Genomic DNA, 19,287 nt, shown 5'->3' with positions numbered 1-19,287 from the left:
TATGCGTGTTGACATTTGTGTATCTTTTATTTTTTTATTTTTTGTAGTACTGGGGATGGAACCCAGGAGCATTCTACCTTTGAGCTACACCGTACCCAGCCCTATTTTTTATTCTTTATTTTGAAACAGGGTCTCACTGAGTTGCAAAGGGCCTCACTAAGTTGCAAAGGACCTCACTAAGTAGCTGAGGCTGGCTGTGAACCGCGATCTTCCTGTTTCAGCCTCCCAGATGCTGGGATTACAAGCGTGCGCCACCACGCCTGGCTGACATTTGTATATCTTTTTTGCCCACCTTAAATTGGGTTGTCTCAGCTAGGCATTGTGTTCTATGCCTGTGATCCTAGTACTTTAAACAGGAGGATTGTAGGTTTGAGGCCAGTTTAAAAATAAATTAAATAGGGTGGCGTGGTTCAGAGGTTAATGATGCCCTTGAGTTCAATTTCTAGTACCCCCCCACCCCAATTTTTTTCTTCCATCTTATTTTTAGTTTAAAACAGGAGCTCCCTAAATTGCTGATGCTGGCATTCTTTTCAACCTTTTTCTTTCAAGTGTTTTAATATGTTCCTTGGTGCGTTTTAGTCTCATCGCAGTGTTGCGTAGTGGTGGAGACACAGGTGCACGCGGCACTTGGTGGGCTCCCCGCTCTCTCCCACTCTCCCTCCCCCTACAGGGACCGAGCCTGACGCTGGTATCGCACCAGGTACATAATGTCGATGCAGGTGATTCCTTCATCGGTCCGCCTGCCCCTTCCCCTCCCCTAGACCACCGCCCTGGCTCCCCTGGCCTCTCTCCTGCATTATCTGGAGTCCCTTTGGGATCCAGATGACTCCCTGGCTTCCACACATTAGAATACATACGGCCCAGCCGGGCGTGGTGGCGCACGCTTGTAGTCCCCGCGCTTGGGAGGCAGAGACAGGAGGATCGCGCAGGTTCGAAGCCAGCCGCGCGCGCTGGCTTAGGAGACCCTGTTTCCAAAATGAAAATGTAAAAATAGGTCAGGGAGTGTAGCCTGGAGGTAGAAGGGCTTCCGGGAACCCCAGTACCACTAAAAAAAAAAAAAAAGAATACATACGGCCCTTCACTTTCTGTGGCTGGCTGATGTCACTTGGCGTAATGTTCTCGGGGTCCATCCATTTTTCCTGCAAATGACATAATTTTGTTCTTTATTGCTGAGTAGAATTCCCACGATTTTGTAATCATTCATCTGTTGATGGAGACCTAGGTTAGTTCCATAATTTGGCTACTGTGAATTGTGTTACTATAATATGCATGTATGTCTGTAATCTGATTTCAGTCTCTTTGGAGAGACACCAGGACCAGTATAGCTGGACTGAGGCTGCACCCTTCTAGCTTGGCCTCCCAGACCCTGGGATTAAAGGCACGTGTACCACACCTTTTAATATTCTGATACCAGTTCTTGCTTGTGATCGCCTATCCATTTTCTTAGATAAAAAGAAGTTGTTGCGTAGAGTAGTAGCACAGGCCTTGGGAGGCTGAGACAGGAGGATTGCATGTTTGAGGACAGCCTCAGCAAGTAGCGCGACTCTCAGCAATTTAGCAAGATTCTGTTTCAAGATAAAAATAAAAGCCGGGCGTGGTGGCGCACACTTGCAATCCCAGCGCTTGGGAGGCTGAGACGGGGGATCACACAGGTTCGAAGCCAGCCTCAGCTACTTAGTGAGGCGCTCAGCAACTAGTGAGACCCTGTTTCCAAATAAAATATAAAAAGGTCTGGGAGTGTAGCCCAGAGGTAGAAAGCCTCTGGGTTCTACCCCTAGTACCACCAAAATACATACATACATACATACATACATACATACATAAATAAAATTGGGCTGGGGGGGTATATGTAGTTCAGAGGTAGAATGCCCCTTGTTGCCTTTGGTGGTACTGGGGATAGAACCCAGAGGCATTCTACTTCTGAGCAACACCTCAGCACAATTTTATTTCTTGTTTGGAAATGGGTCTGCTAGGCTACTAAGAGCTTTGGTTAGTTTTTATTGTAGAAAGCTTTAAACATCGTAGACTATGGGAGCCGGGAAGGTGGTACACGTCTGTAATCCCAGGACTTAAGAAGCTGAGACAGAAGGATCACAGGTACAAGGACAGCCTCAGCAATGTAATGAGATCCGGCAACTTACTGAGACCCTGTTTCAAAGGCAAAAAATAAAACGGGATGGGGAGAGCCAGGCGTGGTGGCCCACGCTTGTAATCTCAGTACTTGGGAGGATGAGACAGGAGGATCACAGGTTCATGGCCAGTCTCAGCTACTTAGTGAAGCCCTCTACAACTTAGTGAGACCCAGTTTTAAAATAAAGAATGAAAAATAGGGCTGAAGGTGTAGCTTGGAGGTAGAATGCCCCTGGGTTCCATCCCCAGTAACCCCCCCAAAAAAAAAAAATAAGGCTGGGGGGTGTAGCTTTTAGGTAAAATCTCTGTGGGTTCAACCCCTAGTATCACACACACAAAAGACAGAGGGGGGTCCCCTGGGTTTAATCCCCAGTACCCCCCCACACACACAAACAAAAGCCGGGCGTGGTGATGCATGCTTGTAATCCCCACGCTTGGGAGGCTGAGACTGGAGGATGGCACAAGTTCGAAGCCAGCCTCAGCTACTTAGTGAGGCTTTCAGCAACTTAGTGATACCCTGTTTCCAAATAAAAATATAAAATAGGTCTAGGAGTATAGCCCGGAGGTAGAAAGCCTCTGGGTTCCACCCCCAGTACCACCAAAAAAAAAAAAAATTGTAAGTTGGAGGTAGAATGCCCCTGGGTTCCATCCCCAGCACCACAAACACGCACGTGCGCTCACACACATACACACAAGTTAAAAGCAGACTCTCCAGGATTTTCAGTGGCAAAGACTAGTACGTACAATGCTTTATCTGATTTTTAGTACAGGCTCTTGCCTTTTACCTTTAGCATTCTTTGAGATTTCTTTTTACCTTTTACTTAGATAAAAGCCAACCCGAATCGACATGGCTGGCGCTGAGGAGGCAGCTCACGGAGGGAATGGTAGCCACGCTGCGGGGACGAGCTCTGTGCTGTGCTTTGGACAGGTAACTGTGACTTCTTCATGCCCAGGAAGACAAGGAAGCAACACAGCATCATCATGCCTGTGTCGGCTGCAATTGTCATTGCGTGCGCGCGCTCTCTCTCTGTCTCTCTCTCTCTGTTTTGTAGTGCTGGGGATGGAGTCCAGGGCCTTGCCCGTGCTAGGCAGTTGCTTTACCACCTAACTCCTGGTTGGTTCTCTGTTAGAAACATTATTTAGGTTGGGCGTGGTGGCGCACACCTGTAATCCTAGCACTTGGGAGGCTGAGACAGGAGGATCACAGGTTTGAGGACAGCCTCAGCAAGTAGTAACACATCAACCTAGCGAAACCCTGTTTCCAAATAAAAATAAAATAGGGTTATGGGTGTAGCTCAGAGGAAGAATGCCTCTGGGCTCAATCTCCAGTGCCATTAAAAAAACAAGTTTCTCACTCAATCGGGCATGGTGGCACATGCTTGTAATGCTAGTACCTGGGAGGCAGAGACAGGAGGATCACAGGTTTGCAGCCAATCTCAGTAACTTAGTGAAGCCCTCTGCAACTTAGATCCTGTTTCAAAGTACAGAATAAAAAACAGGGCAGGGGATATAGCTTGGAAATAGAATGCCCCGGGTTCAATCCCCAGTATCGCAAAATAACCAATAAAACAAACAAGTGGGAAGGTGCTGGCGGCCCACCGCGTCAGCAACGGTGGAACAGCATGTTGATTTCCCTTCTGGATTGCAGTGCCAGTACACAGCCGAAGAGTACCAGGCCATCCAGAGCGCGCTGAGGCAGAGGCTGGGCCCGGAATACATCAGCAGCCGTGTGGCCGGAGGCGGCCAGAAGGTAGGGTGTCTGCGCCTGGAACGTGGGCGCCCCTGCGGGGGCCGCCAACAGATCATGCCCTCCCTGTCCTCAGGAGTCACGGGAGGTTTCCTGGTGACCCTGGGAGGAGTGGTTCAGCCCTCACTGTCCTCTGAAGTGACCCAAGATCCACGTTAGGATGTTTACACCATCTTTGTGTGTGTGTGTGTGTGTGTGTGTGTGTGTGTGTGTGTGTGGTAAAGGGAATTGAATCCAGGAGCATTCTACCTCTGAGGTACATCCAGCCCTATTTTTTAATTCTTTCTTTTATTTTTTATATTTTTGGTGGTACCGGGAATGGAACCCAGGGGCATTCTACCTCTGGGCTACACTCCCAGACCTATTTTACATTATATTTTATTTGGAAACAGGGTCTCTTAAGCCAGCACAGCTGGCTTTGAATCTGCGCGATCCTCCCAAGTGCAGGGATTACAAGTGTGCGCCACCACGCCCGGCTCCCAGCCCTATTTTTGATTCTTTATTTTGAAACAGAGTCTCACTGAGTAGCATAGGGCCTCACTGAGTAGCTGAGGCTGTCCGCAAACCGTGGTCATCCTGTCTCAGCCTCCCAAATGCTGGGATTACGAGGGTGTGTCACCACACCTGGTTTATTCTTTATATTTTTTCCTTTATTTAAAAATTTGTTTTTTTGCAGTACTGGGGATGGAATTCAGGGGTATTCTACCTCCAAGCTGCACCCCCTGCCCTATTTTTTATTCTGTATTTTGAAACAGGGTCTCACTAAATTGCAGAAGGCCTCACTAAGTAGCTGAGGCTGGCCACGAACCATGATCTTCCTTTGTCAGCCTCCCGAATGCTGGGATTAAACTGTGCACCACGCCCGGCTTATTTTTTATGTTTGAAACAGGGTCTCACAAAATTGTGGAGGACCTCACTAAGCTGCTAAGGCTGGCTGTGAACCTGCAATCCTCCTGTCATAGCCTCCTAAGTACTGGGATTACAACGGTGTACCAGTATGCCTGGATTATACCATCTTTTTTTTTTTTTTTTTTTTTTTGATACTGGGGATAGAACCCAGGAGCATTCTACCTCCAAGCTAACTCCAGCCCTATTTTTATTCTTTATTTTGAAACAGGGTCTGATTGAGCTGCAAAGGGCCTCACTAAGTAGGCGCTGAGGTTGGCTGTGAACCTAGATCCTCCTGTCTCAGCTTCTCAAATGCTGGGATTATAAAATGCAACACGAGGCTCAGCTTTTTTCTTTTTCTTTTTCACAGTACTGTGGATGGAACCCAGGGACATTCTACCTCTGAGCTCTACCCCCAGCCCTATTTTTTTTTTTTTTTTTTTTTTGGTGGTACTGGGGTTCCTGGAAACCCTTCTACCTCCAGGCTACACTCCCAGACCTATTTTTATACTTTTAAAAAAATAAAAAGTGTAAGCCAGTGAGGCTGGCTTTGAACCTGTGTGATCCGCCTGTCTCTGCCTCCCAAGCGTGGGGTATACAAGCCTGCGCCACCACACCAGGCTTAATTCTTTATTTTGAAGCAGGGTGTCACTAAATTGCAGAAGGCCTTACTAAAGTAGCTGAGGCTGTCCACGAACCGTGATCCTCCTTTCTTAAGCCTACCAAATGCTGGGATTACAAGCGTTTGTCACCACACCTGGCATCTTATATCATCTTTTAAAAAATATTCTTTTTGCCATTTGCCTCTAATTTTATTACATTTTCTTTTTTCTAACTGATATAAGGATGGACCCCAGGGCCTCCTGCAAGCACTCTGTCACTGAGCTACACTCCTGTTCCTAATTTTAACTTCTGCATGTTTTTGGTCTTTCATAATGTATGTTAGCCTGAAATTTGTACTTTTATCTGGAACAGTGGGTTTTGGAAACTGTTAGGGGAGTGGAAATCTTTCCCCTTGAGCCTAGTCCCTCTTCTCAGATAGACTTTATTTACTAGAAGAACTTTGAAATAAATACTTGAAATAATTGAAAATTTCTCTAGAATTAAACAGTTTGCCAAAATAGCACATAAGGAAGTTGGACGTGGTAATGCACATTCGTAATCCCAGTACTTGGGAGGCTGAGACTGGAGGATTGCAGGTTTGAGGTCCGTCTCAGCAGATTATCAAGACTTTTAACAATTTAGCAAGACCCTGTTTCAAACAAAACAAAACAGAACAATAAAAAGGGCTGGCCAAGCCGGGCGTGGTGGTGCACGCCTGGCTTGTAATCCTAGTATTTGGGAGGCTGAGAAAGGAGGATCTCCCTTTGCAGACAGCCTTAGCTACTTAGTGAGGCCTTCTGCAATTTAGTGAGAGCTTGTTTCCAAATAAAGAATAAAGCTGGGTGTGGTGGCGCATGCTTGTAATCCCAGCATTTGGGAGGCTGAGACAGGAGGATCGCACGGGTTCAAAGACAGCCTCAGTTCGTATTTAGTGAGGCCCTTTGCAACTCAGTGAGACCCTGTTTCAAAAATAAAGAACAAAAAATAGGGCTGGGGGTGCAGCTTGGAGGTAGAATGCCCCTGGGTTCCATCCCCAGCACTGCAAAAAAAAAAAGGGCTGGTATCTCTGAGGTACAGGGGTTCAATACCCAGCAGTACACACACGAGCGTGCGCGCGCGCGCGCACACACACACACACACACACACACACACACACAATGAATGTACATTAGGAATAGATTATGTCAGGTTTTTAATTCACATTGAGTATGCCAAGAAATTTTAACAAGGTTTTACTTTAAAAAAAATTGTTTTTCCAGGTGTGTTACATTGAGGGCCACAGGGTAATTAGTCTGGCCAATGAGATGTTTGGTTACAACGGCTGGGCGCACTCCATCACCCAGCAGAACGTGGGTGAGTACGCTCCCTGCGGCTTGCTGCTCCAGCGCCTCCCTTTGGCACTTTCATTTTCTGTGGGTTAAAGAGGGCATGGGGCAGGTGGACTTGGCAGCCAGCAGGGGGCGCAGGGTGAGCACCCTCTTCCCCGTCTCTCTTTCCCACTCTTAGATTTTGTTGACCTCAACAATGGCAGGTTCTATGTGGGAGTCTGTGCGTTCGTGCGGGTGCAGTTGAAGGTGAGGATGGCGGAGCCGGGGTCCCGGGCAGGGGAGGGAGGGAAGCCCTGGGCGATGGTGTGGCCGGGCAGAGAGCAGGCCCGGGGTGCGGCCGCCACTGCCGCTGCGTGGTGGTGCTCAACGTCCTTACTCTTTTTTTTTTTTTTTTTGCGGTACTGCAGAAGGAACCCAGGGGCCTTCTAGCTCTGCGCTACCCCCCCAGACCTATTTTATTTCTTACTTTGAAACAGAGTCTTACTAAGGTATCAAGGGCTGGCCTCGAACTTGTGACTCTCCTGTCTCAGCTTCCCAAGTACTGGGATTACAGGTGTGCACCACCACGCCTGGTTCTTTTTTGCTCATTTTTAAGTTCGCACTTAAAAGTTTTTTACCACATATATAATAGTGGCAAATGGTATATTTTTGGCATATTGTAAAATTTGGCATTTTAAAATAAAGCTCCTATAGGCCGGGCATGGTGGCACACACTTGTAATCCCAGCACTTGGGAGGTTGAGACAGGAGGATCGTTCAGGTTTGAAGCCAGCCTCAGCTACTTAGTGAGGCTCTCAGCAATTCAGTGAGACTCTGTTTCCAAATAAAGTATAAAATGGGTCTGGGAGTATAGCCCGGAGGTAGAAAGCCTCTGTGTTCCACCCCCAGTACCACCAAAAAAATAAAAAATAAAGCTCCAGTATCTTTTTTTTTTTTTTTTTTTTTTTGTGGTTCTGAGGATTGAACCCAGGGGCATCTACCTCCGAACTATACCCCAAGCCCTTTTTTATTTTGAAACAGAGTTTCGCTAAGTTGCTGAGGCTGGCCTCAAACCTGAGATCCTCCTGCTTTAGTCTCCCAAGTACTGTGATTGTAGGTGTGTGCCACCACCCTGGCAGGCATTGCTTATTTCTTGAACTATAATTTATCATTACTTTTTTTTTTTTTTTTTTTGCGGTACTGGGGATGGAAGAGCCAGGGGCATTGTACCTTCAAGCCTACTTCAAGCTATTTTAGCCTTTATTTATTTATTTTCTTTTTAATTTAATTAAGTACTTTTTTGTGTGTGTATGATACTGGAGGTGGAACCCAGGGGCTTTTCTACCGCCGGGCTATACTCCCAGACCTATTTTATATTTAATTTGGAAACAGGGTCTCACTAAGTTGCTGAGAGCCTCACTCAGTAGCTGAGGCTGGCTTCGAACCTGTTTGATCCTCCTGTCTCAGCCTCCCAAGCGCTGGGATTACGAGCATGCGCCACTATACCCGGCAGCCTTTCTTTTTTGAAACAGGGTCTCCCTGAGTTGTGAAGAAACTCCTAAGCAGCTGAGGTTGGCCGTGAATCTCGATCCTCCCATCTCTGCCTCTGAATGCTGGGATTACGAGCGTACGCCACCATGCCTGGCTCAGAACTCCTTTTCTACCTCAGGACGGATCCTATCATGAAGATGTGGGCTATGGCGTCAGCGAGGGCCTCAAGTCAAAGGCCTTGGCGTTGGAGAAGGCCCGGAAGGAGGCAGTGACAGACGGGCTAAAGCGCGCCCTCAGGTGAGCAGTGTTGGGCTGTGGTTCCAGAGCCGTGGATGGGAAACAGTAACACGCCCCCAAGGGCCACGCATCTGAGTCGCGCCCACACCCTTGTCCCGGTGTGTCCTGTTTTCCTCTGGATTCCCCCAGGCCTCTCATTCTGGGGAATCAAGGGCACAAGACTATAGTCTGTGCCGGCCTCTCCCAGGAATGTGGCCCAGGCCCTTTGCGGCAGAGTGCTGTGTTCGCCAGCCTCCTGTTACTCCAGCAGATCCCCGAGTTATACCAGCCCGCAGAGCAGAAGGCCGCATTCTGGCTCATGGTCTTAGGGTTTCTGCCCAGGCTTGGCTGGCGCTGGCACTTTGGGGCCTGTGGCGAGATGGTGCGTCACCACATGCGAACCTGCTCCCGCCTCAGGTCATGCGAGGGCACAGCCCAGCGCCTCGAGCCTCCCTTACCTCCAACTCATGAGGGCTCCCCCAGCTCCCAGGACCACTGAGGACAGAGCTGTAGCCCCGGATTTTGTGAATTTTTTGATTTTTTTTTTTTTTTTTTTTTTCAGTACTGAGGATTGAACCTAGGCATTCTACCTCCAAGCTACACCCCAGCTCCATTTTGTATTCTTTATTTTGAAACAGGGTCTCACTGAGTGGCTGAGGCCGGCCACTAACCTGCGCTCTTCCTGTCTCAGCCTCCGAGACCCGCCCGGGATTACAGGTGCGCGCCCCCCGCGAGTGGGTCTCCGGGTGTTCTGCCCGCTGCCTTTCCGTGGCGGGGCCGCGTGCTGTGCTCACGCGCACTGCTCTAGTTTCTCCACTGCAGTCGCTGCCATTGTATAGAGTTGTAATTGTTCTTTGATAACTCATAGCTAACAATTCTGTTTCACTTTTCTGCCTACCTTAGGAGTTTTGGGAATGCACTTGGAAATTGTATTCTGGACAAAGACTATCTGAGGTCACTAAATAAGCTTCCACACCAGGTATGTTAGAAATGGGTGAATGGGCCAGACGTGGTGGTGCACACTTGTAATCCAGCATTGGGAGGCTGAGACAGGAGGACTGCCGTTTGCAGACAGCCTCAGCTTCTTAGTGTGGCCATGTTTCAAAATAAAGAATAAAGCCAGGCGAGGTGGTGCATGCTTGTAATCCCCGCGCTTGGGAGGCGGAGACAGGAGGATCGTGCAGGTTCGAAGCCAGCCGCGTTGGCTTAAGAGACCCTGTTTCCAAATAAAAATTAAAAAAAAAAAAAAAAAAGGTGTCTGGGAGTGTAGCCTGGAGGTAGAAGGGCTTCCAGGAACCCCAGTACCAAAAAAAAAAAAAAAAAGATGAATGGGCCTGGGTGCAGTCAGACGACAGCAGATGCTCTTGCTGTATATTTGGGGGATAGAGGAAGGAACAAGGACTTTGCTATTTTTATCGGGTCCGGAATGTCTGTTCCAGATTTCGAATGTTAGTGCTAGCAGGAATCAGTCACTTTATTGATGGGGCAGTCGAGGTCTAGGGAATCTACGTTACTGCTTACGTGGGGAGCGCTGTGGGTAGGAGTGGTCTGCGAGCCCTCTGAGTTACACCCCGGCCTGATTTTTTTTTTTCGGGTCTGGTTTGGAACCCAGGGGCCTTTGACCTCTGAGCTACATCCCTATCCCTTGTCCTATTTTTTATTTTCATTTTTGAAACAGGGTCTTACTAAGTTCCAGAGGGCATCAGTAAGTAGCTGCCTCCAGAATACTGGGGTTTCAAGTTTATGCCCCCATGCCCAGTCCCCAGCCTGATTTTTTTATTCGTGTGTGTGTGTGTGTGTGTGTGTGTGTGTGTGTGTGTGTGTTACTTGGGGGTGGAACCCAGGGACTTTCTACCTCTGGGCTACACCCCCAGCCCTGTTTTATAATTTATTTGGAAACAGGGTCTCATTATGTTGCTGAGAGCCTCACTAAGTAGCTGGGGCTGGCTTTAAACCTGTGGAATCCTCCTGTCTCAGCCTCCCAAATGCTGGGATTACAAGCGTGCGCCACCACGCCCAGCTGAAAATTTCCTTTTTTTTTTTTTTTTTTTTTTTTTTTAATAAAAACTTCACTAATACAGAAGCTGGGCATAATGGCGCATACCTGTAATCTCAGCACTTGGGAGGCTGAGGTAGGATGATTGCAGATTTGAGGCCAGCCTTAGCAATTTAGAGAGAACTTGTTTCAAAATAAAAAGGGTTGGGGTATAGCTTGGAGGTATAAGCGCTGCCCCTGGGTTCAACCCCAGCACCAAAAGCAACAAAATAAAAACAAATTCATTGATGCAGAAAGGTATAAAATAAACGACTTCCCTTGGAGTTACAATGCTGTCCAGGAGGCTGAGGCGGGAGGGCTGCCTGGCCTGGGGGTGTGGGAGCAGCCTGGGCAGCAGCGTGAGGCCCAACTGGAAATGACTTACAGGACTTGGACGCGGCTGAGAGGATGACGGGCGGGGACTTGTCAGATGCTGTGAGGCAGCTTCCCCTGCTCCTCCTCTCCTTTCCAGTTGCCGCTGGAAGTGGACCTAACTAAAGCCAAGAGACAAGACTTTGAGCCGTCCGTGGAGCAGGCCAGATACAACAGCTGCCGGCCGGCCCCGGCGCCCCCCGCCCCGGCCTCGCCTCCCGCCCGCAGCCCTGGGTACGCGCCCCTCCCCGCCCGCCCGGCCCCTCCCGCCCGCCCGGCCTCACCCTGTCGCCTTGGGCCCGCAGCCCCGCCGGCGACGCCACGCAGCGGCGGAAGCTGCGGCAGAGGCAGCTGCAGCGGCAGTTCCGGGAGCAGATGCAGCGGCGGCCGCAGGTTCGCGCCCCGGCGCCGGCGCCCGCGAGCAGGAGCCACGGTGCGTGTGCGTGCTGAGAGCCACGAGCGCCCCCAGCAGGACGGGGACCGGCATTGCGCCGCCGTGACACGCCCCTCGCCTTTCATTCTGAGACAGGGTCTTGCCGAGCTGTCATGCTGGTCTTGAACCCACGGCCCTCCTGCCTCGGGCCCCAAGTATGGGATTACAGGCGCGCACTAGGATCCTCTTCCTTCGTGCTCTTCCTCCTCCTCTCTTCTTCCCTCTTCATTCTCTTTTTTGCCGTATCCCCAGTACTCCCAAGTACTGGGGTTACAAGCGTGAGCCACCACGCCGGCCAGTGCCGTGCAGCCGGACCCTGGTACGTGACCCTCTGGGCTGGGCCCTCGCGGCCTCCACAGCTCTTCCAGGGTTACTGTGAGAGGAAACAGGCTTGCTCCCCCTGGGGAGGACGGCGGCCGGAGGCGGAGGCGGGACGGTGGACTCCAGCGCCTGACCTCGGCTGTCCCTTCTGTCATTAGCTGAGGCAGCGCCTCCGGCCCTTCCTTTGACACACAGCACCCCTAAAGCTGCGGTCTCGGTCTCGGCGCCCCCCGGGGAGGACGTCAGCCCTGCAGGTGAGTGACTTGAGGCTCTCCTTTGCCCGTGCTGTCCCCCGCCCGGGGCAGCTAAAACGAGGCAGGAAACCCCACATTTGTCTGGTTTTTTTTTAATCTCCATGAGTAGTTTTTTTTTTTTTTTTTTTTTTTTTTTTTTTTTTTTTGCAATACTGGGGGTGGAACCCAGGGACATTCTACCTCCAAGCTACACCCCAGCCTTATTTTTTATTCTTTATTTTGAAACCGGGTCTCACTGAGTTGCAGTGGGCCTCACCAAGTAGCTGAGGCTGTCTGCGAACCGCGATCCTCCTGTCTCAGCCTTCCAAGTGCTGGGATCACAAGCGTGCGCCACCACGCTTGGCTCCAATTTTATTTTTATCTTGAAGCAGGGTCAGAGTTGCTGAGGCTGTCCTCCAACCTGTGATCCTCCTGTATTAGCCTCCCAAATGCTGGGGCATAGGTGTGTGCCGCCAAGCCTGGCTTATGATCACTCTTTCTAGTGCTTTCTGTGGGAACATCCTTTGCTGATGACTCACTCTTCTGTCATCTCCACAGAGAACCTTGAAGACAACCTTGAAATGTGGGATCTGACTCCTGATTTAGAGGACATTGTCAAGCCCTTTTCTAGACCAGAGCCATACCAGAACTCTGCCGACCCAGCCTTGAACAGTGACGTGGCGACCCGGGACGGGATCCTACACAGCCTTTGCCAACAGAAGCCACAAGAAAAATCTGGACCCTGGTACCCACAAACTCATAGCAGTAACCAGCATATAACAGGTAGCAGTGTAATGTGTTTAGAAAAATATTAAAGATTGTAGCTTTATTTTTTTATTTATATTTTTATTTTTTTGTAGTACTGGGGATGGAACCTAGTGGCATTCTATCTTGGAGGTACACTCCTAGCCCTATTTTTTTATTCTTAATTTTTTTTCTTAATTCTGTAACAGGGTCTCATTGAGTTGCAAAGGGCCTCACTAAGTAGCTGAGGCTGTCCACCAACTGCGATCCTCCTGTCTCAGCCTCCCGAATGCTGGGATTACAAGCTTGTGCCACCACACCTGGCTAAGATCGTAGCTTTAATTCTCAATTTTATTTATTTAATTTTTTGTGGTACTGGGGATTGAACCCAGAGGCATTCTGCATTGCCTTTGAGCTACATCCTCAGTCTTTTTTTTTTTTTTTTTTGGTGGTAGTGGGGGTGGAACCCAGGGGCTTTTCTACCTCTCGGCTATACTCCCAGACTTATTTTATTCTTTATTTGGAAACAGGGTCTCACTTAAGTTGCTGAGAGCCTAAGTAGCTGAGGCTGGTTTCAAACCTGCGCGATCCTCCTGTCTCCGCCTCCCACGCACAGGGGTTACAAACCTTCGCCACCACGCCGGGCTTATTTATTTTAAAATCTCAGAAGCTATGTTGAAGCCCTTTTATCTTCCGCAGGAAACTGTGACCCTCATAGGAAGAGCCAGGACATGAAGAAAAGGAAGCTGGACCCGTGCTGAGGTCAGCGGCTCGCTGGGTGGCTACAGAGGGACTTTGGAAGGCTGCTCGCGGTCCTGAAATGGCTCCTCACTCCTGAGGAGTGAGCTGCACCTCCGGGCGTTACCTTGATTCATTCTAAAGCTCAGCAGGGACCGGCTGCTCAGAGCCCACTGCAAGACATCCGAACCTCCACAACGCTGGTCACTGCGGCGCAGGCCACAGACAGAGACATGCCTTTCCTTGGTGCCTGAGGCTTTTTACTACTTACTCCAAAACTATTATGTTAATAAAGATAGACATTTTAGGACTCACCGATGCTGCCCGCCCTCAAAGTGGCCATAAGTGTGGCAACGTGGGCTGACTCAGTCCTGTCTAAGCACCAGCTTCAACAATTAGCCTGCATTCATTTTTTTGTGTGTGTGGTACTAGGGGTAGAACCCAGAGGCTTTTTACCTCTGGGCTATACTCCCAGACCTATTTTATACTTTATTTGGAAACAGGGTCTCACTGAGTTGCTGAGAGCCTCACTAAGTAGCTGAGGCTGGCTTTGAACCTGCGCGATCCTCCTGCCTCAGCCTCCCAAACGCGGGGATTACAAGGATGCCCACCACGCCCGGCTGTATTAAAGTCTGAGTAATCTTTCTTTCCTTTTGGACCCTGAGGACAGGCCGTGGAGGTGCTTTTTCCTTTGTTGTACCAACCCAGGCTCCTTCACCCAGCCCTAGCTGCGTGGATACATTCAGGGTACTACCGCGGGCCAAATCCTACAACTGAATGCCTTTTCCTCCTTAAGCAAAGCAGGACGACACGGCTCTAACTCAGTTTGTGTGCAACAGCAAAACTAGCCCCGGTCTTTCACCCTCACGGTTCCCTGGGCAGGACACCCTTATCGTACAGATCACCAAGTGCAGCATCGCATTTGCTTTATTTCTGTAGAGAAAGAAAGCGTTTTCCAGCTTCTCCATGGCATATCCAGATTGCATCACAGCCTCATGCTTCAGCACAATTAGGTAAAATTAGAGTTACCACTTGAACTGTAATCCAGGTACGGCGACAGTGCCAGAGTTGGTCTGACAACTGGGCCGCCTACTGCAGCGACTGGCGGGCAGGCACTGGACGAACGCGCACGGCACTAGGCGGGCAGGAAGGCACAGGATCCCACCACTGTTCAGAATGACGCGCACTTTAAAACTGAGGAGCTGCCGGGCGTGGTGGCGTGCTGAGGCGGGACTGCAGGTTGAGGCCAGCCTCAGCAAGTAGTGAGACTCATCAACCTATCAGCCTCGCTCATTTGAAAGTAAAAGTTAAATACAGGGGAGAGGGCTGCCACGTGCTCAGTGCATGCTGCCACTATCCACGGGATTTCCATCATGATGTGAGACTTTAGCACCCGAGTAAAAGCATATTTAAAAAAAAAAAAAGCCGGGCGTGGTGGCGCACGCTTGTAACCCCAGCGCTTGGGAGGCTGAGGCAGGAGGATCACACAGGTTCGAAGCCAGCCTCAGCTACTTAGTGAGGCTCTCAGCAACTTAGTGAGACCCTGTTTCCAAATAAAATATAAAATAGGTTTGGGAGTATAGCCTGGAGTTAGCCCCTGGGTTCCATCCCCAGTACCACACACACACACACACACACACACACACACACACACACACACACACACACACAAATCCCTAACAGGGCTTGAGTTGTAGCTTGGAGGTAGAATGCCCCTGGGTTCAAACCCCAGTACCACAAAACAACAAAAAAATAAATAGGATTGTCTACTTCTGGCTGAAGCCTTGGAAAGCAAGGCTGTGGATAAGGGGCCGACTGCACACGCTCAGGGGTTTATGACATTCAGTTCTGCATTCTTTCAAGACTTTTTCCCCCTAAATAAAGACAGTGATCCAGGACCAAGAAAATGGCAGTTTGAGGATTCCCTACTTTTTAGTGAAATAGGAAACAGCAACCCACTTTAGCTTTTCATATTAGATGGCTAATAATTCTGTTTTTCTTGTTAGGTATGTTCTGGCCCTGCTTCTACTGTTTGGGATCTCTTGGTGGGAAGTTGCTGATGCAAGGCAAACGACTCTTAAAGCTGCCCGGCAGCAGGTGGCCTTTTTGGTTTCTCAGGAAATTTTGTCCTTGAACCTGTGATTTTTTTTTTTTTGTCAGTACTGGGGATGGAAGCCAGGGGCATTCTACGTCCAAGCTATACTCCCCAACCCTATTTTTGTTTGCAGTACTGGGGATAAAATCCAGGGGGATTTTACCTCCGAGCTGCACCTCCAGCCCTATTTTTTATTCTTTATTTTGAAACAGGGTCTCACCAAGTTGCGAAAGGCCTAAATAGCTGAGGCTGTCCTCAAACCGCGATCCTCTTATCTCAGCCTCCCGAATGCTGGGATTACAAACATGCACCATCACACTCAGCATATTTCTTATTCTTTATTTTGAAACAAGGTCTCACTGAGTTGCAAAGGGCCTGAGTAGCTGAGGTTGTCCAAGAACAGGTCCTACCTCAGCCTCCCAGATGCTGGGATTATGAGTGTGCGCCACCAAGCCTGGCTGAATTTGTGATCATTCTCTATCAATCTCCCAAACAGGTATGCTTACCATGTCTGCCTTCCCTTTTTTTCTGTGTGGTACTGGGTACTGAACTCAGGGGCACTTCTTTTTTGATAAGAGATTGAACCGGGGATATTCTACCTCTGACCTACGCCCCTAGGTCTCGCTAGGTTGATGAGTATTTGCTGAGGCCGTCTTCAAACCTGTGCTCCTCCTGCCTCAGCTTCCCAAATACTGGGATTACAGACGTGCACCACCATACCTAGCCTCCTTGGAAATGGGGTCTCATTGGGTTGCTGAAAGCCTATACTGCGGAGGCTGTCCTCAAACCCACACTCTTCCCGTCTCAGCCTCCCGAATGCTAGGATTACACTTCTGCCATACATGTGTGGCTGACTTCCCCGTCTTCTAAAAGCTTTTAATTTTTTTTTTGTGGCACTGGGGATTGAACTCAGGGGCATTCTACCACTGAGCTACACCCCCAGCCCTATTTTAACTTTGAAACAGGGTCTTGCTAGGTGGTAAGTCTCACTACTTGCTGAGGCTGGCTTGGAACCTGCAATCTTTGTTTCCTCCTCCCAAGTACTGGGACTACAGGTGTATTCCGCCATGCCTCGCTTAGAGCTTCACCTTACTGATAGTGCATGGATTTGGTCATGTGTTTATCTCTTGATATCTTTAATATTTCCCTTGGAAATACTATCACTTTCCTTGCCAGTAAAGTAACCTTTGGTTCAGGGAAAAATTGCAGCTAAAAAAAGTTCTTGGGAGTTAGGGATCCAGTTGTATACACTGTGCACAACTCAGAAGAGAGCCAGTGAGAACGTGAAAAAGGCAGTTGCTGGAAATGAAACCCCACAGCTCAACAAAAGCAGGTTTGGTTTATTTGAATGGTTTCATTAAATAAGTCTACAAAGGTAACAAACTGAAGCACAGAGCGCAATCTTACAGGAGCGCAACCCCCAGGGTTAGTGCAAAACGTACAATTAACGGCTGCCGAGAAACCCCCAAGGCTTGAATTCAGTTTATTTGCTTTTTTTTAAAACAGTGTACATTGTTAAATAATATAAGGAAAACATTTATAATTCAGAAAGTCCTTTTTAATGTGGAAAAGGATACTCAAAAGTGTACTATTAACACAAAAATAATTTAAACAGTTCAGTAGCACTAGTCCATTCCTCTAGGCTTCAGTTATTTCATCCACAGGAGGGGGAAATCAACAGTAAATAAAACCAGTTCTTATTTTTGTGTATGAGTGAAAAGACCTCAAAATGACTAAACCCAAATAACAAAACAATAGCGTGCTGCGTGCGGCTCCCTGTCCCTCTGGCGCTGGCGAGATGGCCTGCTGCTCACCACGGCGCCTTCTCTGCTGTCCTGACTCCTACCCTCTCTCCAAGAGTCCTACGCAGAGAATAAACCAGCCAACTTCCAAGGCAGGGCTAGAGACCCTTTTCGTGTCCACCTCCCTAAGACCTTCAGCTCGCACTTGCATCTCTGGGGCCTGGGCCGACTGAATGAAGAAAGCGGCCAAGGCCCAAAAAGGAACGGAAAGCAGCAGGCGGTCGCCAGGCTCTTCCCAGCGTGCCGACTCCTGGGACGTGCCACTGAGGTGGGGCAAAGGTTGGAAACGTCATTTCCCAACTAAGAGGAGAAGCACCTAAGAGAGGAGGAGTCCTAGCTTCTTTCTCCATCTTCTGAGAAAAGCGAGATCCCAAAAAGAGCCAAGTGGGACAGTACTTTCAGAAAGCCCTGAAAGGCATCAACCGCCCGTGACAACTGGGCACAGCACTAAATAATACTGGTTGGTTGCAGTCATGACTTAAGGGAAATATGTATATGAAAATGTGAGCATATTAGTTATAAATGTAGAAATACAGGTGGCACAATAGATTATGATCCTGCAACCACGTAGGTAGAGGAAGGCGGGTAGGGACAGGCGTTCCTTCCTGCAGGAGTGAGCCCACTTCCCGAGCGCTGCCCCAGGCTGCGAAGCGTGGCGCGCGTGCAGCGAGAGCGCGAGCGCGGTCTCTCTTAGAGCACCCTGCTCTGGCCGAGCCTTTCCACTCTAACACCTCCCGCCTCAGAAGCAGCCCCCTTGTGTTTCATTTCTAGGTCTTGCCTGCTTGAGCCCAGCACAGAGGTAAGACTGAGGACAGTCACCGGCCAGGCACTATGGCTCCACAACACGTTTGTTCCCCCATCCTTTAGTCTTTCTTTTTCTCTCAGCTTATACCTCTCTTAATCTTTTAAACTGCCCAATTTTGTTATTAACACCCTCACGATTCCTGAAACAGAACTTTCTGCTTTCAATCACGATGTCAACTTAACTTCTCACCTTGCTCATCTTACACCTGCTCTAAACAAGATTGTTGAATTGACTTAAAAAAATACTCTTTCATTTTCCCTTTGGCATATCCACTGCTGGGGTACGTGGACCTAAGATCTCTCTCCACACGCCCTTTGCTCATCTGGGATCTGGTAAGTCGATGCTAATGGCAGAAGCAATAGAAGTCCAAGGCACTAAAATATCCAGCAAGCAATACTGGGAGAACAGAAGTATTCAAGTACAGTAATTTATACAATCTTACATTCACATTTATTTATCTAATACAATGAAAGTACAAAGGAAAAAGTTAAAGTGTCTCAATAATAAGTAAAAGGACAGAGCTAGCTTTTTTTTGTGTGAACTTTTTAAACCTTTCATATTTTACTCTTAAAACTACTGTTGTCCAACAACATTTATATATCACAGTGTTTCCACATCAAAACTGATGGCAAAGTTACATGTCCGCAGGGAACGTAATTTTCTTTTCCTAATTGCTAATGCTGCAGTCAAAGCTGCTAATATCTTTTTTTGCTTAAAGCACTAATGACCTATTGTAAGAAAGGGTTGCAACCCCAGTCCCCTGGTAATTTTCACTGGGTTCTAAGAGAGAGAGAGAAAGAAAGAGAGAGAGAAAGAAAAGGGTGGGGGCAGAGCAGGAGAAAATTCTCCCTTTTTGTCTTATGGTTTGAATTCTTGAGGGGGTCAGGGATTTGGGGCATGTACCACAATTAAGAGCTCCAGCCACTTGCAGAAACTGACGGGCTTAGCCTTGACCTTGAGCTCCCTCTCAGCTTCTTGATAACAAGATTCTCTTCTAGCCTAGGCCTCACTGGTCATCAACAGGAAAGCATTCTCGGAGCTGCCCCTCCTCGGGAAAGTTGCTCTCTCCTTGTCCCATGCCAAGAGGTGGAGGGGGAGGGAGATTCTCCACTCTGAGGGCTCAAAGCGGCATTAAAACATTCCCTTCTGGCAAGAAATAACCAGTTAGATGCAGCACTAGTGGTTAGTATGTAGGCTACTTCCCCTCCCCCACCCTCAGCATCCCGCCACCTGCCCCAGAGCTACTCAGGTGTCGTCTCTAGGTCTGA

At 48.8% G+C, this 19,287-nt stretch overlaps 1 protein-coding gene across 1 annotated transcript; it reads left to right on the top strand.

The window, feature by feature from the left end:
• Positions 1–2,977: 2,977 nt before the first annotated feature.
• On the top strand, positions 2,978–14,497 carry RAD52 (RAD52 homolog, DNA repair protein; the record flags this gene model as incomplete). Its single annotated transcript, XM_080704953.1, is given in 12 exon segments — positions 2,978–3,058; positions 3,779–3,880; positions 6,628–6,721; positions 6,875–6,942; positions 8,344–8,462; positions 9,345–9,420; positions 10,949–11,146; positions 11,149–11,281; positions 11,761–11,856; positions 12,394–12,633; positions 14,114–14,211; positions 14,366–14,497. Coding segments are annotated over 12 exon segments (1,437 nt in total).
• Between the last annotated feature and the right edge of the window lie 4,790 nt (positions 14,498–19,287).

This window comes from Muscardinus avellanarius, assembly GCF_963383645.1.
Source record: "Muscardinus avellanarius genome assembly, chromosome: 11".
NCBI classification, from domain to species: domain Eukaryota; kingdom Metazoa; phylum Chordata; class Mammalia; order Rodentia; family Gliridae; genus Muscardinus; species Muscardinus avellanarius.
The sequence above is the reverse complement of the archived record's forward strand: the minus strand, read 5'-3'. Positions and strand labels throughout refer to the sequence as shown.